The sequence below is a fragment of the Ursus americanus genome, chromosome 2, assembly GCF_024610735.1.
Source record: "Ursus americanus isolate L20-20 chromosome 2, mUrsAme1.1.p, whole genome shotgun sequence".
NCBI lineage: Eukaryota > Metazoa > Chordata > Mammalia > Carnivora > Ursidae > Ursus > Ursus americanus.
The window spans coordinates 65,374,592-65,397,574 of record NC_142128.1 but is presented as its reverse complement, the minus strand read 5'-3'; the positions used below and the strand labels follow the sequence as shown (position 1 = coordinate 65,397,574).

At 56.6% G+C, this 22,983-nt stretch overlaps 1 protein-coding gene across 1 annotated transcript; it reads right to left on the bottom strand.

Annotated features, from left to right (window-relative positions):
• Positions 1 to 52: 52 nt before the first annotated feature.
• SLC41A1 (solute carrier family 41 member 1) lies at positions 53 to 22,302 on the bottom strand. The gene is made up of 11 exons (XM_045787512.2): positions 21,914 to 22,302; positions 19,127 to 20,178; positions 11,306 to 11,413; positions 10,127 to 10,198; positions 9,336 to 9,480; positions 9,046 to 9,192; positions 8,291 to 8,438; positions 7,354 to 7,433; positions 6,305 to 6,439; positions 5,827 to 5,975; positions 53 to 2,623 (listed from the first exon to the last, which is right to left on the bottom strand). Exons 2-11 carry the CDS (start codon positions 19,499 to 19,501, stop codon positions 2,438 to 2,440), a joined length of 1,545 nt encoding a protein of 514 aa, XP_045643468.1. The 5' UTR covers positions 19,502 to 20,178; positions 21,914 to 22,302; the 3' UTR covers positions 53 to 2,437.
• Positions 22,303 to 22,983: the final 681 nt, after the last annotated feature.

Genomic DNA, 22,983 nt, shown 5'->3' with positions numbered 1-22,983 from the left:
CAGAACCACTGAGGCTGCTTTCAGGTGAGACACACAGGAACCACCAACCACCTAAATAAACGTTCTCTTTATTTTACCAAATATAATTTATCAGTTACGTTGACATTTGTCAATTCAGTTATAGTAACTATAAATAATTCTCTTAAGACACAGTTCTGTAACTTCTGAAGGGTACAAGAGTAAACCAATGCTGCTCCTTGCAGCCAGGCCCAAAGTACATGCAGTTTGTGCAATCAGGGGAGAAGAGAATCTTCCACAAAAGTCCACTTCTTTTTCTTTCCCGCTCACCCTGTGGTCCTCCCTCTGTGCACACACTCGGGGCTTGGGGCATGCCCACCTTTCTGCTTTTTCGGCAAAGGAGGAGGCTCCAGGGTCTCCAGGGTGGCCTGGCTGACCTCCAGAGACGAGGAAGAGGTGAGAGACTGGGGCAGGGGTGACAGGAGAACACAGGGGCACAGCCTCAGGGGTGGAGGAGCTGGTTTTGGTGCCTGTACAAGAGTAGTGTGTGTGCAGATGTGTTCGGAGGTGGCGGGCAGACTGAAAGAGGGCCTGAGGGAAGCGTGGAAACAAACCTGGGCTGGTGTTAATGAACTCTGCCAGCCCCAGCCTCAGCTACATAGCCTCTATGATTCCTTCCAATTCGAAGACTCCAGAGGTGGCATGGGTGGAAATGGAGGGAAAGGAAGGACAGTCTCTGGAGGTACCGGCCAAGTTCTCGGGAGGAGGCATGGGGTCGGGAGGAGCCAGGGTCACTGCTTAGCTTGCCCCTGGAGGTGGGTCCTTTCTGCTACAGAGAGGAGGGCCGATGGGGAGGCCGTGGATGGAGAGGCTAGGAGAAAACCTGCATCCGAACATGCAGATTTGCACACACTCGAGTGTGGACAGATTTCCGATCTGGTCAGAGCAATGGGTGGGGCGGGGGCAGGGGCTCCAGTGTTTCCCGAAGCTTGCACGGGGCAGAGAAGAGCAGCAGCAGCCCGTGATGTCCAGCCTACCGAGTCTGAATCCTCTTTTGGGTGGCTGGTGAGAAGAGGTGGAGGGAAGGTGAGGAAGGGTAGTTCAGGGACACGGGCTGCTGGTGGACTGACGGGGTTGGGGGCTCTCACTGGGGTCAGCACGGCACAGAGCTGAGATCATCGAGGGGCAGAACCCGGCCTGATGACCCAGACGCAAACAGTTCTAGCAAGGACACTCACTCCGTCAGATGGCAAGGGGCACAAGGCCTTTGTATCTGGGGAACGAGGCGGGCTGAGAGCTGTCTGCCTGACCACTGGCACGGTACCTGCCACATGGTGGGCACCCAGTCACCACCGCTCGGCGGAAGCTTCACACCAGGCCCGCACAAGAGCTCCTCTTGGGGACGCTGTGTGTTTGCAGAATGGGTGAAGGAGGGCATGGTGGATGAGGGCAGAAGCCGAGACAGAGGAACCCTGACCTCCACAGCGTGACAGCAGGAGTGATCTCAGGAAGTGACGGAGGCTAAGGTGACCACAGGAAATGTCCTCGGCAACAGTGAAACACCCCTGGTTGCCCTCCCCCTCCCAACCATGCTCCACGTACTCACTCCCTGTCCCTAATCTCGGAACCCAACCCGCCAAGCTCTGGGAAAGGTAGTGTTGAGAGACAATGAGACATGAAGATTGAACAGAGATAAACAATCGGTCCTCTGGGCCCATGGAGGATGTAGATCTTGGTAAACCTATTGGTGGACATGGGTCCACAGAGAGACCAGGCCGCTGCTCATTTCTTCCCGGATGTGACGATCAATGGGAAAAAGATCAAAGGGCGGGGTTGGTGGTGTTTATCAGGCGACTGGGTCAGGGGTATGTGTATAGTTTGAATGGTTAGTCCACCTCACTCTTTTCGGCACAGAGGGCCGAGGATAGGGCTAGGGTTCCAAGGGGCCAGGAGCAACTATCTCTCCTTACTAGAGCTTTGGTCCATTTCTAGAAAAAGAGTGTGTGTGTTTTAAGGGGATGGTGGAGGGGAAAATGATATTTATCTCTCTGTTCAATCAAAAAGGAAAAAAAAAGAAGAGAGAAAACAGAAACAAACCCAAAAAACCAGAGCCCACTCACAAAGGGTTTCTCATTAGGGCCATGAGTGAGTTTGCTAAAGTTAACCAATGTCCCCAGATCCCAGATGGAACCCCTGCCCCAATCCACCTCACCTGGAGGCACCCGCCATGAAATTGCACTTGGTGATTGTCTCAAAAATCTACTTGTACTGCTTATCTCAGTCCATCTGTCCTGTCGGAATTCTTGCTATACAAACTTGGCTCAATGTATAAAAATCCCCATTGAAAATAATGAGAATTCGGTATCAAAGTGAAGTCCTAGAAAGAGGTGGGAGTGTGGAGTGGGGTGGGGGGAGGGGAACAAAAGAAAAAATTTGAACAGAAAGTGCAGGGGGTGGGGGGCAAGGTTTAGTGACCAGGCTAGTCCCCGACATCTGTGTCTCGGTCCCCAATGAGCCAGAGGACATGGAAGCTGAGGGCTAGGAGCCCAGTGCCAAGCAGGTCCCCCAGAGCTGTCAAGTACGGGATGGAGAAGTTGTCCGGGTCCAGGCCCCGGCCCCACATCCAGTGCACCATCCAGTCGGCGATGTACAGGAGAATCAGCACCTGGGGGACAGAAGGGCCCGCCTATAGCCATCGCCTCTCTCCAGGGGGAGCCAGAGGCCACACGGTAGAGCACATTCGCCGCATCCCGGGCCTTGGCGAGCCACAGTCCACATGCGGGGACAGTTCATCTCGCCACCCCAGCCACCCCTTTATGCTCATCAACCGTGCAGTCACCGCCTGGGGCAGCCGATCAGCGTCCCGAGAGCTCTTCGTGGAGGAAGATGCTTCTACTCCCTGGACCTCCCCCAACGGCATGACATTCTGCTCCTGAACTGATCAAACAGGGGACTTCCTCATCTAAGTCCTGCTTATTGCAGCATGTCAGCCCTCTTGCCTCGAATTCTGGGTCATCCTATTCTTGGGTCACTCCAGTGCCCGCCACGTCGGCCTCTCCGGGAGCCTGGCAGGGGGCTGGGGCCTGGAGCTTGCTTTTCACACAGGGATTTCTCCGTGGAGCCGAGTGGAATAAGGACAGTGTTTGAGGCTGCTGCTGGCACAGTTGTCTAACAGTTGATTATCCCAAGCTAGCTTCCTCCTGACCCCTTCCATTCTGCTGTTGTGGGCTCAGACAATGCAAGCCTAGTTTAACGTGAGCCCTGGCAAAACAGAATTACGAGTAAGTCAGCTGAACATAGAGCAGAGAGTGCATATCAACTCAAAAGACATTGTGGGGTATCTGATGCTTGGATTTATCTGTGCCCTTGCTTCCCTTCCATGTCTACTGATCAAGAACGATCCCCACTTTGCTAGTGGGCCCAGGATCAGTGGCACCAACAACAGCTGGAAGCTCGTTAGAAATGCAGAATCTCAGGGCTCCTGGGTGGCTCGGTCGGTTGGACCTCTGCCTCTGGCTCAGCACATGATCCTGGAGTCCTGAGATCGAGCCCCATGTTGGGCTCCCTGCTCGGCGGGGAGTCTGCTTCTCCCTCTGCCTCTGCCCCTCCCCAGCTCATGCTCATGCTCTTTCTCGGTGTCTCTCTCTCTCTCTCAAATAAATGAATGAAGTCCTAAAAAAAAAAAAAAGGAAATGCAGAAGCTCAAGGCCCGTTCTCGATCTCTTAAATCAGAGTCCGCACTTTAGCAAGACTCACATACACTTGGAAGTTGGCAAAGCACTTGATCTGGAAAACCAGGGGAGAGCAGGAAGGCCTGCATCTTCTCTACACTCAGCACCACTCCGACATCTGGGCTCCTTAAATGACTGTATCTGTGTGAGAATGAAATGCTTTCTACCGGTAAATCTCCAACACAGTCATTTGGGAGGGAGGTTTTACTCTTGACTGTACTTTGCAAAAACTGTGGTATGTAAACTCTGCCCTAAGGGGCTCAGATGCAGGAAATGGAGACCTTGGGGGATCCTGAAGCCAGAAGTGATAGCTAATTTTAGGCCAACTTGGTTGTTCTCCTGTCTTCCCTCCGAGGCCGCCAGAGGTCATGGCTCCAGCACCCTTCATGCTGCCCCTTGCCTTGCACGCAGCTGCCTGGTGCTCCCGTGGCCTGCCCCTGGCCTGCATGAGAGCCAGGCCCCCATCGCTTTGCGCCCTTTCCAGCAGCTGCAAGAGAGTCCCAAATAGTGTGGCTAGGAGGACTTCGGGACATGCCCCAGGAAGCGCATGGCAGCAGCTGTCCCCTCATTCCATCCTCGTTCCAGGGACACATGGCTGAGCGGAGGGAGCAAAGCGATCAGGAAGAACCTCTCCAGGGGGCTCAGTGCCCTGCTCTGGCCCTCCACAGGCCTAGAGAAGGCCGCAGAGGTGAGCTCAGCTTAGCCCAGGGCTAAGCCCCAGCCGCAGGCCCTTGGCATCCTCGCCCCGCTTCCCCCACCGAGTTCACTTAACTCCGACTTGCAGGGGAGTGTGGCTGCGGGGCAAGAGCACATGGAAGGTTCTCAGCCCAGCCCTCACTACGCTGTCCCAACACACAGACTGAGGTTTGGGGTGAGGGGCTGGAGGACGAGCGGTCACCCGGAGGGGCCTAGTTAGATGTAATTCTGTACATGTCCAGAGAGAAGAATGCAGCCGTAACAAATCAGGGTGCTCCTCTCTGTGTGTTGATGTGGAATGAACTCTGAGATAAACGGTGCGGTGAAAACACAGGGTGTGGACAGTACTAGAGTACGTTACAGACGTGTAGAGAAAAGGAGGAAAACAAGAAAAATTATATGTTTGCTTGTATAAATATAGAAGCAGCTTGAAGGATATACAAGAAATGGACTACACGGGCGGCCGGGAGGAAAGTGCTGGGTGGCAGAAAGAGGGCGGGAAAGAAGAGCTTTCGCTGTGAATCTTTAAAAAGTTTTGAATGATGGGGCTGTTACTACCACTCAGAAGTCAAGTCTATGGAAATTGACAATGTCTACTAGGGCGAGTGGGGCTCCAAGGGGAGTGCGTGAGGGGGGCTTGTGATGGGGGAACAGTTCTGTCTTGACGGTGGTGCTGGACGGATGGATTGACACAGGGGACAGAACCGCACAGAATTAAACACACACACACACACACACACACACACACACACACACACACACACACACACACACGGGTGCGTGTGAAGCCGGTGTAATCGGAGTAAGCCCCGTGGATTGTTCCGATGCTGACTGGCTGGTTTGGTGATTGAACTGTGTTGTGTGGGATGTTACCAGTGGGGGAAACCGGCTGAAGAGTACATGGGGCCTCTGTGTACATACGTTTTGCAACTTCTTGTGAATATATAATTCTTCCAAAATAAGAAGTTGAAAAAAAACATGGGCTACCACTACAAGGGAGAGAGCGTGTTGTATCCGAGAATGGCAAGGCTGGACAGGATCCTCCAGGTGACCTAGTGTGGTGGTTTTGACACTTTTTCAAGCTGCGAAACCCTTCATTCAAATGACATCTTCTAAGGAAGCCCCAGCATGCAAAGCAGCCGAGAGGAGCTCTGTGGCCAGGCCAGTGGGGATGGCACCCCAGGCCCGCCTGCTCAGCACCCTACAACCGGCCTACAAACCACCACCTCAGGGCCATTCCTCTCAATGTGCGAATGTATCCCAGAGGCTCAGAGAAGTAAAGCGACTGGGCCAGCGTCACACAGCCTGTTCGTGACTCTGCTGGAATCATGGACTGTCCTCCGGAGCCCCTGTCCGGTGCTTCTCGGCCACCCGGTCCCAGAGGGAGGGGCGGCAGGGCGGGCGGCAGCACCCCCCCGCCCCAGCTCCTGCCCGGCCGTACCTGGAGCAGCGCGGCCGTCATGTAGAAGACGATGAAGACCAGCGTGAGCGAGGTGTGCCCGCCCTGCATACAGCTGATGGTGTAGAGGAACACCAGGTGTCCCGGGGCCACAAGCAGGAAGAGGACTCGGGCCGAGCGAGAATTCACATCTGGGACCAGGGGACAGAGGGGGGCAGGAGTGAGGAAGAGGAGCCCTGGCCCCAGAAGGCCTTTCGGGCCGGAGGTGCCCCACTACACTCCAGGACGGCGGGCGGCTGATGGTCTCTACCTCTCCACTCCAAGGTCCCCCGTCCCCATGGCGTCCCCAGAAAGGACAGTCTTCCTGCCTGGGATCTGCTCTCTAGATAGCTGGTGCGGCCCAGCGGAGAGGGAGAAGCTGCCTAGCCAGGGCCCAGCTGTTTCTGAAGGGAGTTCCCTCATTGTTGGCCCCCTCCCTCCAGGGCTGGAAAGGACCAGGAGGCTGGGACTCTGCCATTACCAGGACTGAAGAAGGTGGTACAAGGACTGGGACAGCGGCGAGGGGCTTGTTCGGAGTTCTCCCCTGGCATCCCATTCATGTGTAGGAAGGTGGAGATGCGGCTGGCCTGCACCGCCACTAGATTGCCCCCAACACCTGCGGAGAGACAGAAGCGCTGAGACAGCCTGTGGAGTGAGGAGTGGGGAGGGCCTGACACATTCACCAGTCCCCAGGAGAAGACGGAGACTCCAAGAAGGAAGACAAAGACACCCCCCCCACCAGGAAGTCATCCAGGTTGCTTCCATCCTCCCCTCTATGGAGACGTGGCCGTCCCACGTGCCCCTAGGGAGGCTGAGAGTGCAGGAAGGGGCACAGACGCATTTGCACGCTGAGGCAGCCTGACTTGGCCAGTGCAGCGTGTGCACCTGTTGTCTCACGTAGCCGAGGTGACAAGGCCTTGCCCTGCCCAGACCCTCTCCACAGCTCTGAGCCGACCCAGGCACCCCTTGCCCCTGGTGCTGGATCCAGGAACCAAGTTCAAGGGTCAGGTTTGAGCTCTGGACTCTGGTGCCTCTCCTAGGCACCGTGCTTGCTGTCATCTGCCCTCCCACCCCCGACCTCTTCCCTGCTCTGCTCAGCCTTGCCTTGAGCTCTGAGTGGCTGACCTACAGACCACGTCACCCAGCTCCCTTGCTGGCTGCTTCTCATTGGGTCTATTCCACAGGAGCCAACAGGACACACTCAGAGGGTGGAAGGAGAGCTCAGGTATTTTTTTTTTCCTTATCCCTCTCTTTTTGGCAGTGGCTTACCCCTGTCGGGGGCAGAGAAGTGTTCTCTCTAGGCTCCTATAACATTATTTTCTCCCCTTGACCCTGGTGGACGAGGGCTTCCGGTTTTGCTCATCTCTGGTTCCCTCCCCACCTCCTCGCCCTGTGAGCAGCCCCTTGGTTCAAGTCTGAACTGTCTGAGCCGGATGCTCTTGCTGTCGGAGTCCTGACTGATACAAAGGCCCTCACGTCCTCTTCTCCTGCCCCTCTCCTTTCTCCCGGCAGCTGATGCCAAGACCTCACCGTTAATCACAGGCGTGAAGACAGCCATCCCTGCAAAGTTGGGGTCGGAGACAGTCTTGTCCAAGATGAGGCCTCCCACACTACACAGACAAAGACAACGTGACACAAAGATCACCGACAGGCTGTATTTCAGTATTTCAGTTCCAGGGGCAACAGGCCCATCTGGCCTTGGGGAGCAAGGGGCTCCCAGGGGTCCCTTGTCTCCTAGTCCTTGCCTCCTTTGCCAGAACCGGTTGCTGCTTATAACATTCAGACTTGGCACAGTGCCCCCCAGAGCAAACTGGTGGCATGGGGTCAGGCCCCAGCCTCCTGGACCTGCCCCCCGGGCTGGCTAGAGGAGCCCAGGGAGAGCCGCTGTTGCTCTGCCCCTCGGTATTTATTTCCCCCTGTGGTCACAGCACTGGGCTCTTCCTCAGGAACTACCTCTCTCAAACTCAGTCACTATGGTTCAGGCGACATTGCTGCAAGGATGACCAGGCCCCAGCCCCATCCAACCAGAGCATCACACCCCTGAGGCCGCAGTGAGTCAGGGACAGCCATGTGACTGGATGAGAGCCAGGGAAACTCTCTGGTGGGACTTTGTGGAACTGTGGAGAGACTTCTTCCTACGGGAATTAGTAGGGACCTGGAGCCGCAGGCCACCACGGGGAAAAGCAGAGCTGAGAGATACAGAACACCAGAGCCCCAGTGCTGTCACTGATGCCCCTGAATCCAGCTGCCTTCCTAGTGCCCTAAGCCAGCGCATTCAGCTTTTTAAGGAGACCTGCGTCAGGTGGTTTCTGTCACATGTAACAAAGGGCATGGAGCTGATGGACTCCGGAAGGCGTATCTAGGCCTTTCTAGGCTCTGTACCTCATTTCCTCTCTCTAGGGCTCAATAGGCAGTCTGCGGCGGGCTGAGAGGGGGGCGAGGGTGTGTCCCGAGGGCCGGGGCCTACCTGCTGATGGCCATGGCAATGATGACAGGCTCCCAGCCCGAGTACAACACCTCCCTTGTGGCTGGGCTCCGCCGGGCCAGCACCACCCAGACAGGCAGCAGGGCCACGAAGAAGGCACACACCAGGGGGTAGATGTATTGCCAGTCATCTGAGAGAGGCAGAGACGGGGGAGGGGGGTGAGCACTGCGGCTCCCTGCTCAGGCCGCTCGTGGCTCGGCCCACCAACGCCATTCTAGGTGCCTGGAAACACGTGACCTCACTGATCCTCACTGCAAGCCCAGCAGAGAGGGCGAGCCAGCCTTGTCCATCGTGTAGATGAGGAAACCGAGCAGAGAGCTCCCCAGGCCTGGGGCTAATTAGGGGGAGAGACCAGCTTCTAATGTGTCCTTGCTTGGAGCCCCAGAAATCACTGTCTCCCCTCCCCTTCTCCATGCTGTGAGCAGATTCCAGGCTTCTCTCCTTCAGCCTTTCCCCTTTACTCCTCCAAGGCAAGCAGGAGTCCGCAGGACTAGGCAGGCATATATTTCCCAGATACTTTCCCCTGTGCCCCTGCTGCCTGCGTGACTTCGAGAGTACTTAGCCTCATGCCTCCTAGCTGGGGGTGTGGGGTGTGGGGTGGGTAGTACAACATTGTGCTCCAACCAGATGGTTACGAACACAGAGGAAATCCTTACACATTTGCAAACCCACTGCCGTCTCTCCCAGTCCCACCCGGGGGTCCACCCTGGTCATGCCCTCAGTGGCCTCAGCCTCACCCCGCTCCAGGTAGAGTCCCCAGCTGATGCCTGAGAGCAGTGCCAAGGTGATGAGGTCACCCAGGCTGGCGGCAATGGGTGTGGCCACGTTGTCTGGGTTGATTCCAATCTTTCGAGAGCCAATGATGACTCCGATCATGATCATACCTGGGGAGGAGGGGGAGGGGCCGGGCAGGGGAGAACAGATAGAGAGGTATCAACAAACGAAAGGAGAGATTGGAGGTGCCAGGCCCAGCCGACACCTCTGGGGCAGCCCTCCCTACTCCCTTGCCCCTCCCTTCCTTCCTTACCCAGTACCAGGGAGGCGATGAAGGCCGTGGCCACGCTGCTGGCACAGAGCAGGAATGCGTGCGGGATACTGAAGTGGCCGTCAGGGATCCAGCCAAAGACCACGGCTGCGATGGACGCCAGGAAGCCCACGACCGTGGCCTGCACCTGACGTGGGAGTGGTAACTCAGAGAGCCCGTGGGCAGGGGGTTTCCTAGTGCGGGTCGCCCGAGCGCTTGGCCAGCCCTCTTCCTGGCTCTTAGCAGCTCCAGGAGGCAGGCTGGGCTGGACTGTGCAGTCCTCTCAGGCTGGAATGATGTCTTTATTTATTTAGTTTCACACCAGACACTCGTCCTGGGCAGTGCACCCCGCAGGAGCCCAGGACATGTTACTGGCTGAAGGAGCCAGTCATCCCCTCTGGGGACCGGGGTGAGAATCCACAGAGCCTGAGCCCTCAGTCAGGAGACAAGGCCTGGGACTCAAGGGGGAAGACGCCCAGTCTGGATCCTGTGTCGCCTCACACAGAGATGGGACAACACTGGTCAAGGACAGTCCAGCACTCTGAGGCTGCTTTGCGGGAACTCGAGCCCAGTGGACCCCTGCGAGCGGAGAACTGACACGGGACCTGCTGGGGCCCTCCCCGTCTTGGCTGCTTGCCTGGGAAACTTGGTTACCTCCTCAAGCTGCTTCGGGAGAGGCCAGCTCGGCGGGATGCTGGCGCCTCGCTCACAAGCTGCTGGAGCTGAACTCAGTCTTTCAGATTCCTGACTAAGGGCGAAGCTTAGCCCACCCTCCCTAGTCTCTGCTTTCTTACCTGGATGAGGGCCATGTTCCCAGTGATCATCCGCCAGAGTTCCTTAGGCGTGTCCATGTGCCCGATGTTGGCCTGGGAGAGGGAGGGCAAGGGGCTGGAGCTCCAGGCTGCAGCTCTGTCTGTTAGGACCCTGCCTGGACCAGGAGGCAGTGCATGGGCTCTAAGATGCTGGGACCAGGGCATAACCCCCAGGGAAAGTGGAGCAGCCTCAAGGAGGCCAGGAGAAGGAAGGAGCTAAAGAGCCTGAACTCCTGTAGCTGGGTGGGGGTGGAAAGGGGGCTCCCAAGGCAGCCCCCTCTCTTCTCCTCTTCTCAGGACAGCTGCCGAGCAGAGACAGATTCCGTCCTGTGCACTGCTCATCTGGGAAGCCCCTTCCCACATGGGTCAGAAGGACCCGATCCCCGGCTCTGAAGACAGCTTGCCATCTCGGGCAGGAAAGGTCGGCTGCTGGTGCGGGACTGAGGCTGCAAAAGGGTTTGGGAAGAACGAGGTGGCATGGGAGGAAGCCAGAAGTCAGGCCAGGTGGGGAGGGCTAGACTGGCTGCCACTCTCTCTGCTGCCTTCTCTAAATGTGTAGCCACGTGGGCCATCCCTGCCACCTGGGTCCCCTGGCCTAATGAGTTTTATTGCTTCCCACCTCCCACCCCATGGCCCCGTGTCCGGTTCAGTCTCTGAACCCTTGTCGCCGATCTACGGGGCTGTGGGCAGGGGGAGGGATAAGCAGCCCCCTCTCTGTCTCTTCTCTTAATGACGAGCAAGCTGCTGTGAGGGAAGGGAAGGGGATGCGTGGGGGGCTGGGAGGGCCTGGCTCTGCTCCTGCCCAGCTGCGGAGTAGGGCTGGAGATCAGAGGAGGCCCCCATCTGTGCAGGTGGAGGGACCAGCATGATTCTCGCCTGTCAAAGCTGCACAAACAGTCACGAGGCGTGTTGCAGAGCAGGGGGTGAGGCAAGAGTCCAGGCATGGCTGGGACATACAGAAACGGAGCCTGGGAACCACTCTGGGCAGGGAGCCCCTGCCCGGGAGCAGGACACCCAGGCTGGGATCTCCCTACACCTTCCCACCCCAGCCTCACACTCTGGGCCTGGGTGCTCAGGAAAGGCCTGAGGTGAGCTCTCAGTCTGGCTCTGTGCTGCCCCGAGTCTGCTGGGTGCCCCATGCTTCCTCGCCAGGACACTCACTGCAGTGGACAGCCTCGACGCCAGGGTCATTTCCAGGTTCCCCTTAAGCCCCAGCAGCGCAGGCACCAGGATGAAGACCTCTGTCACCTTCTGGAAGACTTCCCAGTGCTACAAGGTGAAAACAGAACCCAGGAATTTCAGTGCCCCAAACGGCTGGCATCAAGTTGAACAGATAGTCTGGGATCAGGGGCTTGAGGAGGAAACGGAATCTGCAGGGCGTGAGCACGCCGGCCGCCTCTCCTCCAAGAACCCTGGACCCAAACCAAGACCACGGTGCTCCAACAACACAGTCCCCCCCTTCCTGCCACCCAGAAACGGGGAGACATGGAGGGGCTCTTCCAGGCAGGAGACCCCAGCCTGGCTCCACTCCCTCTGCCTGCTTTCTGGAGCCGAGGGACAGGAGGGGAGGGCCCACACGGCTGTCACCGCAGGCTGGCTTACACCCCAGAACTCCTTCGTGATCCCCCTCAAATAGCAATCCCCAACCTCTTTGCCTTCAGCCCAGTTTTTCTGTGGCCTCAACCTTGGGTGGTGTTGTCTCAGCTGTTGAGAGCTGGGCTCCATGGGGCTGGGGCTGAGGAGATTAGAGTTTGTTTGGTTTCTGTGTCCAAGGCCTTTGGGCCTCAGCCACAGCAACTGTCTTCTTCAATAGGCTCTGAACTAACACCGGGGTCCCCCAACCTGTGCGTGCTGGTCTGCAAGAGGCTTTTCATGCCTCCCCCGCAGTCCCTCAGCCCGCATACCTCCCCCAAGCTCTCGGTCAGGAAAGGCGAGTGTACCCCTGCAGGAAGAGCACTGGACTAGGAGTCAGGAGCCATGGGTTCTAGTTTCGGGTCTATCAGGCCTGGCTCTCCTGGCAGCTCCTTCAGCCAAGGGCTGTTCAGTGCCGACTTGCGCTAGGCCAAGCACGCTACATACATTTTCTCATTCCAGCCGATCAACAGTCCCCTCAGGTATGGGCTGTTTTTATCCCCATTCTGTGAATGAGGAAAACGAGCTTCAGAGGGCACTGTGCTTGTCTGTGCTAAGGGGGAAAAACCAAGGAGCTGGGACTGGCTTTTTGAAAGCTACTTGAACTGCAAGTGAAACTGGAGACTTGCAAAAAGGCCTGGGATCGCGTCTCCCTGCCCGGTGCCCACTGCCACATGGGCTCCTTTATTTGTTTTTTATTTGTTTCAGGAATGGAACACCTTCGGGTTTGGAGAGGGAGGAGGGGGCAGGCGGCCAGGCGGGCTCATGGAGGTGGATGGGGGGTTCATGGCCAGGAGGCAGAGCACTGTAGGTGGGAGGACACCGGACTGAGAGCCTTGGGTCTCCTACAGAGGCCACGGGGATGGGCCTCATGCTACCTCCCCAGCATCCTCCCCCACGGACCAGCGTGGGGACCTCAGACACACTACGAGGGCCTCAAGCTCCCGACTGTAAAATGTACAATTCAGGGGTCACGTTGGAGGGCCCCTAGGGGACTTCAGACACACTATGAGGGCCTCAAGCTCCCGACTGTAAAATGTACAATTCAGGGGCCACGTCGGAGGGTCCCTAAAGGCAGCTCCAGCATTGACACCCCATAGTTAAGAGGGAGGACGGCTGCAAATCCAATGCACAATGGGACACATCACCAATACCCATCAGGACGGCCACTACAAAGATACCCCAGAAAGTGGGGCGCCTGCATGGCTCAGGCGTGAAGCGTCTGCCTTCGGCTCAGGGCATGATCCCAGGGTCCTGGGATCGAGCCCCGCATCGGGCTCCCTGCTCAGCGAGAAGCCTGCTTCTCCCTCTCCCACTCCCCCTGCTTGTGTTCCCTGTCTCGCTGCCTCTCTCTCTGTCAAATAAAGAAATAAAAATCTTTAAAAAAAAAAAAAAAGATACCCCAGAAAGTAACAAGTGTCAGCAAGGGTGTAGAGAAACCAGAATGCTTGTACTGCTGGTGAGACAGGGAATGCAGCGCCGTCTACAGAAGACAGTAGGGAGGGGCCCCCCCAAATTAAACATAGAACTACCATATGATCCAGCAATCTCACTGTTGGCTATATATCCCAAAGAAGTGAAGGCAGAGTCTTGAAGAGATATTTGCTCAGCCACGTTCCTAATAGCATTATTCACAATAGCTGAGAGGTATGCACAACCGAGGTGTCCATGACGGATGCATGGAGACGCAAAACGTGGGACATACGTCCGATGGAATAGTAGTCACCCTCAAAAGGAAGGGTATTCTGACCTGTGCAACAACATGGATAAACCTTAAGGACCTTATACTAAAGTGAAAGAAGCCAGTCACAAGAAGACCCATACTGTATGATTGCACCTACATAAGGTATCTAAAGTCACGGAATTCACAGAAATAAAGAGTAGACTGGTCAGTTGCCAGGGGCTCGAAGGGGATTTAGCGCTCCGAGTCTCAGTTTTGCAAGACGAAGAGTTCCGGAGATCTGTTTCACAGCACTGTGAATAGACTTAACACTACTGAGCTGTACATTAAAATGGGTAAGGTGGTAAACTTTGTTTTTACAACAACAATAATAATCATAATCATAATAGAGATGAGCAAGGAGTATCAGAGGGGGCTGGGGCTAGGGCCACAGACCTGGGGAGGCCGGACACCAGGAAGGCCTATAAGGTAAGGCCTATTCTTGTCAGAGTGCGTTTTGTGGGTGTATGTGCATGTGTGGTGGGGAGAAGTTCCTACCAGGACCCTGGGGGAAGGTCGGATCTCCTTAGGGCTAGCGCATAAGCTTACCTGAGCTCCTGGTCTGGGCCCTCACAGGGGGAGGGCCTAGGACTCTCTTTAGGGGAGCCCCTCTCTAAGACTAAAGATGGGAAAGAATCCCCCTGCCCTGCTCCCTGTCCCCCAGCAACAGTTGCTGAGCTCGGAGGTACCCGCAGGAAGAGCCAGCCCCTTGCAAACGCTGGAGGGATGCAAATCCCTTCTCACTCCTGGGGTCCCGAGAGAAGGCAGCCCCAGTGAGCTGGTAGGCTGGTGCCTATTACTGGGGTTCTAGTTCTCTGCGGGCCTGGCCATACTGGGCTTTGCCTCATCCTTTCTCACCTAAACTGGACAAACAGCTCCAGAGAGGGGAAGAATTCCCCTCCGCTCCCCTCCCCTCACGAGGGTGGCTGACTGGCGACTTTTGACTTTCGAAGCTTCTCTCAGAGCACAGCCACATATCCCCTCCTCACTGCAGACCATCCGGCCCTCCCAGCTCCAAGCTGTCATCTGTGTGTGGAGCTTGGCCCTCCCGCCAGGCGTATGTAATGTATATGGGCTGGCGGGATAAAGGAGCCTGGAAAGAAATACGTTAAGGGTGTGCATGGAATACGGTCTAAATTGTTTGTGAGGAACATTGTTTGTCTTTGTGATTATTTAAGAAAAAAACGTAGGAAGCGCAGCTAAGCCCCTCTGGCTGCCCCATCACACTCCCAAAGCCCTCGGCCTCCCAGCACACACGCTAGCAGGACCTAGAAGGTAGAGGGTTTCAGTAGTGATGAGCTGACGGACAGACAGGCAAGGAGAAGAAGCTGCCACAATACCAGCTCCTGTGCAGAAGTCTTCCCAGCCCACAGAGAAGTCAGCCTGGGGTCTCACACCACCTGACCACCAGCCCAGCAAAACCCTGAGCTGGAGCCTGGGTCAGAGTAGCCAATTCCTACACACATACTTTCTTCACCCACAGAACCTTCTCAAAGAGGCAGCTCAGGCCGGGGGAGGGGGGGCAGGGTGGAGACAGACAGACAGACAGACAGACAGACACACACACACACACACACACACACACACACACACACACACACACGGCTCTGGGAGGACAGGGCCCCCAGAGGCCCGGGAGGTGGAACCAGCTTAGGGGGCAGGGCAGCCCCGGGGTTGAGCGGGTAGAAGGTGGCAGGGGCAGACAGTGAGTGTCTCTCTTTCTTCCTTTGGCCTAATTCAGGCCCATCCTGTTCACCCTGGCTGGGAGTGCCTGCCTGCCCCTGAAGTCCAACCTGTCAGCCAAGCGCGCACCCACGCCTTCCTGCTCGCTGGGGACAGAACAGGCCATGTTCCAGGAAGAGCTGCCCCACTTGGCAGGGGGAGGGGTGTCCACACACAGCACTGCTTTTCAGAAACGCAGCTCCTCTTCCCTGTCTTTCTCCGTCCTTGACAGGGGGTGGGGTTGGGGGCTCATTGGGCTCTGCTATCCGGGGCTGAGAAATGAGACAGCTGCCCCCACACCCCCAAATAATCCTGATTCAAAGCAATCACCCTAAAAAATCTCATACCTCAGCAGCCCAGCCGGTACCTCTTCCCTATCCTTCCCTCTTGCCTCTTCCGTCCCTTACCTCCTCCAGCCCCATATACTGACTCCAGCCTGCTTTTGAGTATTCTGCCCTGAGCTCCCCTCCCCCTCCAGGACGGTAGAAGCAGGCCAGGAAGAGTTGGAATCAACAACAGTAAGAAGACGAAAATCCCTAGAGGTAGGCTCTGAGCCCCAAGCTAGGGGAGGACCCCAGGAGGTGAGCTGGAGTTGCCCCTTCCGGGTGAGGGGTGAGGACTGAGTCAGATCACCTGTCTGAGGCTTTCCCCCACTGCAGGCATCCCAGGTGTCCAAGGACGAGAGGGCAGTGCCTGGGTATTCAGGGCTGTACAAAGTGTGAGAAAGGGCGGGGTCAAGGAGGATGGGATCCGAGCGTCCCGCCGAGGAGTGGAGCGCAGGCAGCCCTGGGAGCAGGCCAGCCAGGGAGGAATGATTCTTTCCCCTCCCCTCCCCTTTCATCTCATACACAGCAGGGCAGAGAAGCCAGGGGAGGAGGTGTCTGGGCGAAGGGGTTGTCTCCTTTCCTTGGCATCCCCAGCAAGTGAGCAGTGAGTTAAAATAAGGCCCAGTCTTAACACAGCTGGGAATTCCAGGGAAGGCTGGTCCGCCACCTCCTGTTTCCCCTGTCTGTCCAAAGGCTGACAGCAAAGGGGAGTGAGAGGCCAGCAATGGCCTAGGACCAGACTCGGGGGCGGGGCCCAGAGCACCTGTGGCAGACCCATACCCGCCCACATTCAACCTCCCCCAGTCCCAACCGGGGGCCCAGTCCCGATTTCCTTCCTAAATATCATAGGAACTTGCGGCCACGGTGGGACGGTGGAGCGGATGGCAGTCCATTTATCCTCTTTCTACTTTTGGCCGGTACACCAGCCCCTTATCTCCCTGCAGAGGCTGGCTGTGCACGTTGACTGGGCGGGAGGGCAGATAAGAGGCAACAGAAATGACCTTCCAGAAGGAGACTGAGTCTTCTGCAGTAGGAGGGAAAGATGGGGGGGCCTTGGACCAAGGAGACATTGGCACCAACTCGGACTTCTGCTCCTCTGCTCTGAGACTCTGGGGACTCTCTATAGCCATCTCCTCCAGATGGCCCTGGTCTCTTAGGCACTCCCAGATTCTGTCCCACCGAAGGTCAGCTTAGTTTATGAAGGGGGATGCAAGTGTGAATCCCTAGAAATCCTCCTGTTCTTCCTGAATCTGAGATGTCAGCCACCCCTCCCCCCGATTTTGCTTCCCTGGATGTGGAATAAGAATCTCCCTGTGGTCCCATGTCCCGGGCTTTCTGCACCCTCCTCCTACCCTGATATCACTGTAGCCATCTGCAAGGCCTGCTTCAAGCCAGCTGTGGCAGCAAGGCTGGGGGAGGGGGACAAGGACAGACTAGCCATTGTCATCCACATCCAATGGACCCTAGCTCTGGGGTGAGCATAAGTGCCACACCGAGGGCAACTGCTGGCCCTCTGTGGGCATGTTGGGCAGGCTCCAAAGGTCCCTACCGATGTCTCAGGCTCATGGGTGTGGGGTGGGGGTGGGGCAAGATGTCAGAAGCCTCTTCCAGCTCTGGAATTCTTGGAGTATGTGGGAGTGGGGAACTGCTAAGAACTTTGTTCTTGTTCACTTCAGAATATAACTCCAATTGTTCCAGATTCTGATCCACCCTGTTCTTCGAGGGAAGACACAGACTGCAGACTGCTCCCTAAGTCTTTAACCAACTGGTGAACCGTGGACATGGCGTAGGCCATAGAGGTTAACGGCGCGGGCTCTGAGTCAAGATGACTGGGGACAATTAGCTAATCCCTCTAAGCCAAAGGTTCCCTATTTACAAAATGGAGATGATCATGGTTTCTACCTCATGGGCCTACCTCCAGAAGGGCCCAACAAATGTGCCCCATTACTGTTACTAGTATCCAGAAAATAAAACAACTGGAACCTGGTTCTATATTCCTTTGTAAGTACCAAACCAGAACTCAAAATCTCTAAAGAATGAGAATCAAGGCCATAGGAAAGGGATGGAAGAGGTGGAGAAACTGCTACCCCAGTCTTATTTCTCCTCCTGCCACTAGCCCCCCTCATTGCCCTAGGAGGTGAAGCAGCCACTAGGGGGAGGAATCCCAAGCCTGTCTTCCCAGCTGCAGCTTGGCTTCCCAATCTCCATGAGGAACAACCCTGAAGACAGTAGGTTAGGGGAGAGGGAAGGCAGTACGAGGCATTCTGGCATGACATAAACACCATCCTCATTAGCAACAGACTTCTCCTAAGGGCTCAAGTCGAAGTGGTCCAGGTGGACACCGTTGACAGAACCACCTAGAACCAACCACCCTCAGTTCCCTGGGACACCGGCAGAGTGACCTCCATCCACCAGCAGGCCGCTCTGCATCACCGCATGCCTCCTTTGTAGGGTTGGCTTGCCACCGGGGAGGGGATGCTGAGTTCCATGGCCCCCTGAGAGATTTCACGGTTAGGGACAAACTGGGTCCTGGGGCCAAGGCCAGATCTCCTTTGGTCTTTGTGTTTCTCCAAGTACCTAGGACAGAGCTCAGCACTCCGCAGGAATTTGATACCTGCTAATGATTAACTTTGATGACCCTAGCGCCTTCGCGGAAACTCCACTGGGCTTCCTGCACTTCAAAAGCTTTTCTCTGGAAATAAGACTGGAATGATCTCTTGGACCTGAAGGTTCTGGGTGAGTCCTAAACTGCAGTATGTTACATAGCATATCCCTGGCTCTAGCTTCCAGGTCCTGCCAATTCCCATCCTTAACGCTACCCAGTAGCCCCACAAAGAGCCTTCTTTGCCCAGGGCACATTCATGAAAGACAGGTAAGAAGCAAAGAGGAGAGAGAGTTCTGCCCAGACCTGGTTACATTCTGTCCCCATTTACACCACGTAATTAGCACGTTCAGGTCTTGCCATGCCAACCTCCCCCCACTCTACTTCCTGCCCAAATCATGCATCAGATAGCATGTGCCCACCCCTGTTTCCCAAGGAGATCGTGCCAAGGTTACAGGCAGATAAGCAACACAGAACGCCTTTAAGAACCTTCCCACTTAATTTGAGACCCTCTTGGCAGCCTAACAAATTCCTGCCCAGCAGGGGGATGGAGGGGAGACTCGAAACTGAGCTTTCTACTGTGGGTATCCTTGAAACCCCAAGTGAAGGGAAAAGAAAGCAAAAAGAGTCCCATCTAAATGTCTCCCCTATGGAGCTGGGCTCAGGAGGAATGCCCGGGAGGGATGGCAGGCAACAACCTCGTTCCCTCTCTCCTCCTCCAAGCCTGAGCTCTGGAACAAATTCTCCCTCTGTTAAGCAATGCTGCCCTGACCACCTTCTCAGGGCTACTGGGCTTCCTCGAGGCTTCTGTAGAAAGTAACTAGACCAAGAAGAAATTGAGGATGGGATCCAAAGGGAAACGGTTCTAGGAAGCAGCAGCTGCTTCTCACAGGGAGGTGGAGAGAAAGCAAGAGTCAGTTTCCCAGGAGGAAAAGGTAGCCCAGGGCTCACGGTCAAGAGCTGCCCTACCCAGGTCCTACCTGAACGATGTCCAGCACCATGCCAGCAGCCACAGTCCCAAAGCCTGCCAGGAGGAAGGGGAACAGCACTTGCAGCCCGATGGAAAAGGAGGTCTCCTTGAGTGGGGAGGGCGGTGCAGGGCCCCGGTCGCTGCTGACGTCATCACTTTCATTGCTCTGGCTCCCGTTCTCCAGCAGGGCGTCCTCCTCCCGGACCCCCTTGGCGTTGGCCCGGGACTCGATCACCACCACCTCCACCCCAGCCCCATCAGGCCCCAGGAACTCTGAGGTCCCGGCCAAGGGCTCTCGCCCGGGGCCATCCGAAGAGCAGGGTGAGGGAGTAGGGCCAGTCCCGTTGAGCTGGTGGGCTTCCTTAGGCTCTGGCTTAGAGGACATGACGGGAAGGGAGCGGGGAAGGGGGAACTTTCCTTTCTCTCTCTCTCTCTCTTTTTTTTTCTTTTTTCTTTCTCTCTCCCTAAGTTGGGAAAGCACTTAGTCTTGGGGTGAACCCAGGCTCGGGCGCCGCGGGACCTCTTCCCACGGTTCTCCACTCCTACCAGGCGCTGCGAACACTGATTCACCGACAGGCAGCCCCATCAAGCACTGAAGCTTCGAGCTGGAAGGAAGCAAGAAACTCCCCACCAGACCCTGCAGCTGGCCACTAGGGGTGCAGATGCCAGACTCCACTGGCCAGCGCGGTGCTGGGGGGAAATTTCTCTGGCCTCTTATCTTCTTTGGTTCTGAGCAGCAGGATCCTCAGCACAGGGGGCATCCAGAGTAGAAGAGCCCGGCCAAGTCTGGGGCACCCTCTGAAGTGGCCCCTCTTTCATGAAAAGTAGCGTGAGTTCAAATCCCCCAGAAGGCAGCCTCGGCCTAGGGCTGTGGCTCCGTCCAGCGCCTCTGGCTGGGCTCCTTCAGCTCCTTTAGCTTCCCGCAGCTCCTTGGGCTCTGCTGGTCCCAGTGCACTGTCTGCGTCCTTCCCCTTTCCTCCAGAGATTTCCTTCCTTCCTGGGAAGACCTTGTCCCGCCCCAAATCCCTGGTCCTTCAAGTCACGAGAATCTGCGTGGAACACCTGATGTGGGAAGGAAGAAGACAAAAAAGAGAATGTTACAACATGGCCAAGGACAGCTCATACCGGGACAACTTTCCCACAAGGCAGGCGTAACGGGTTTGCCCGTTTCCTCCTTCTTTTCACTAAAACTACCCATTCCTGCCCTGGAGGCCCAGCAGGCCCTATCCCTGCCGTCCTCCCAACTGGCAGCCCAGCAGGCCCTATCCCTGCCGTCCTCCCAACTGGCAGCCCACCGCCCCACAGGGATCACCGCTGTGGTCAACAGCAGCGAGATGTGGCCAGCCTGGGGATTGGGATGATGTGGCATAGGACACCTTGACATTGTCTTCTCAGCGACCAGGGGTGGACAGGGATGTCCCGGGGGAGATCCCTTCCTGAATGCTCATTTAAAAACCCAGGATTATTTAAGTGTGGTCTCCCAGTGGGGTCAGTTACAAGTTCAGTCACAAGCTCCATGCCACACAGGAGACTCCACTGTAGAAAGTGATTGTTTACAGTCACAAGACAGCTGTGCAAGACAAATAAACAGGGAGAATCTGGTCGTTAAATGGAAGTCTCCAGATCCCCAAACGCCCTAGCCCCCGAGAGGGGGAAAAAAAAAAACCAAGGAGGACTCCCTGGGCAATGGGGCAAGGCTGCCAGACCAAGGCCAAGAGCCAGAGGCCTACCCACTCCTGCCCTTGAGAGTCAGCAGTGTTACAGAAAGCTCAGACGCTGACTGGGATCCAGGCTTCTGTGTCTACTTCTCTCCCCTGCTCTTGGCTCCGTGGGTTTGTCAGATAGCACAAGAGAGTTATCTCAGTTTGAGGGGGAAGAGGGAAAAACTATTGGTTATTATGCGCACATTTCAGTTCCCTAGGTTCACCCTGTTCCCCAGGGTTACTGAGAGTTGGATATAGTGGAATTCTAAAAAACAAAAACAAAAGCAGCAACTAAAAAAAAAAAAAAAAAAAAGTAAAACAAAGCAAAGCAAAATACAAAGCAGCATAAGCCAAAATGCACTTGCTCCCAAATGCAAGCCTCTAGCTGCAATGTCCCCACGTTTCTTGTTTAAGGGATCCCCAGGCCCCGATCCCACTCTATCGCATTTCACCAAAATAGTTCTTACAAGGAAAAAATAAATTTAAAGAGAATTTCCCTAGGTAGGATGAACAAGTATTTAAGTATTCCAGACACACACAATTAGTCAACTCCAGTTTGGGAAAGGGTGATTCAAACTCCAGTAACTGACCCATGGGAATTGTTTTCTCTTTCTATGGGCTCCAGTCACACATCCAAATTCCCTTTTCCAATCTCCTTAAACACAGTCCTGCGGTTCCCTCAAACACCCTCACTAGAGATCCAGAAATTGCCCTCAGGGCAGGAGAGAGTCCACTGCCCCAATGCCAGCAGTGTCTGCTAGAACTTGACCCTCCCTCCTCCTCCTGTCTTCCTGGCAGGCCACCTAAACTGAAAGGGGGCTCGCAGGAAGAAAAGCCAGTCCCTCGCGCCACTCCTTCCAGTAAAGAGACTTCGGACGGGCCTAAGGCCCTCGGATGAAAGAAGCAAAAGTGAACCAGGATGCCCTGAGGAGGGAACAAAAAAGACCCGTTTTAGTATCTGCAAACCCGGGGGGCGGGGGAGAAGTAACTGGGTGGCCTTCCCCCGCCTCTCCCGCATTCAGGCTCAGCAAATGCGCTGAGCGCCAGGGCGTCCGCCCTCCGCCACCCACCGCCCCAGACCCAACAGGACTGACCTGCCTCTCGCTTGGGAGGAAGGGGGGCGCCTGGCGAGTGGCAGCAGGGACCCGTGGTCTCGGGAGGTGCAGGGTTCCCCCCCTTCTCATCACTCCTCCTCGGCAGTCCTCCTCGGCCCCCGGCGTGCCCCCCCCGCACCCCCGGCCAAGGCGAGCGTCCAGCCGCGACACCCGGCTCGCTACATTTCGCCTCTGCGTTACAGCGAGGCCGCCGCTCCGCTTCCACGAGGGGTAGGTGGCCGGGGAGGGCAGGATATACCGCCTCGGGCCCGGGCGGGGGGACCCGGACGGGGGACCGCGGGGCTGAACTCACTCGCCCCCAATCGCTTCTTGCCTGCGGACTTGGGCCCGACTGGTTGGCTGCTAGTGGCAAACGTGATCTGGGGCAGACTGGGTGGCACCCCCCCCACCATCAAAAATAGGTTCGGGATGGACAACGGCAGTAGCCAATAGGGGGCAGGGGAGAGGGCGGGCTCAGCCTCTGCCCTGCCCCTTTCCTTCGCTTTGTGCCCCGGAGGCGGGGCGCCGGGGAAACGCAGTGCGAGGAGTGACGGGAGCTGCGGGCCCGCGGCGGGTGCCGCGAGTTCGCGGGTCCCCTGGCACCGCGGCCGGCGGCCCGAGGTTCCCGCTGCCCGGCGCTCGCGGCGCACGGCCACCTCCTCCGGAGCCGCCCCGCCCCGCCGCGCCGGGAGCCGCCCTCGCCCTTTAAAGGCGTGTGCGCCTGTGCGCGTTTCCTCGCGCGTCTGGAGTGTTTCCTTCAGCCTGTGGCCTTCGGGAAGACCGGGAAGCGTTGATGTGGAGCCGCTCTGACCCCGCGGGCTCAAGCAGCCATCCCCGTGCTCCTTCCCGCGCTCGGCACCCGGAGAGAACCGTCCCCACCTCGTCCTTGGACACAGCCCTTCTCTTGTTGGCTCGGCACCTCGCGCTGCCTCCGGATCCCGTGTTCCTCTAAGCAAGTGGCTCAGCCCTGACCCAACCGGCCTTAATAAAGTCCCAGTTTTGGAAGGGGTGGGGATGAGCGGGCGGGAGGGAAAAGAGGTCAGATTCGCGCCTGGGGTCCCACGGGCACC

What these genes read in the sequence shown, in the direction of transcription:
- SLC41A1 (XM_045787512.2), bottom strand. Translation starts at nt 19,501, where the DNA reads ATGTCCTCTAAGCCAGAGCCTAAGGAAGCCCACCAGCTCAACGGGACT. An exon ending in ATTGCCATGGCCATCAGCAG is followed by an intron (nt 7,434 to 8,290) that starts GTAGGCCCCGGC and finishes TTGTCTGTGTAG; the next exon opens with TGTGGGAGGCCTCATCTTGG. An exon ending in CTTCACGCCTGTGATTAACG is followed by an intron (nt 6,440 to 7,353) that starts GTGAGGTCTTGG and finishes GTCTCTCCGCAG; the next exon opens with GTGTTGGGGGCAATCTAGTG.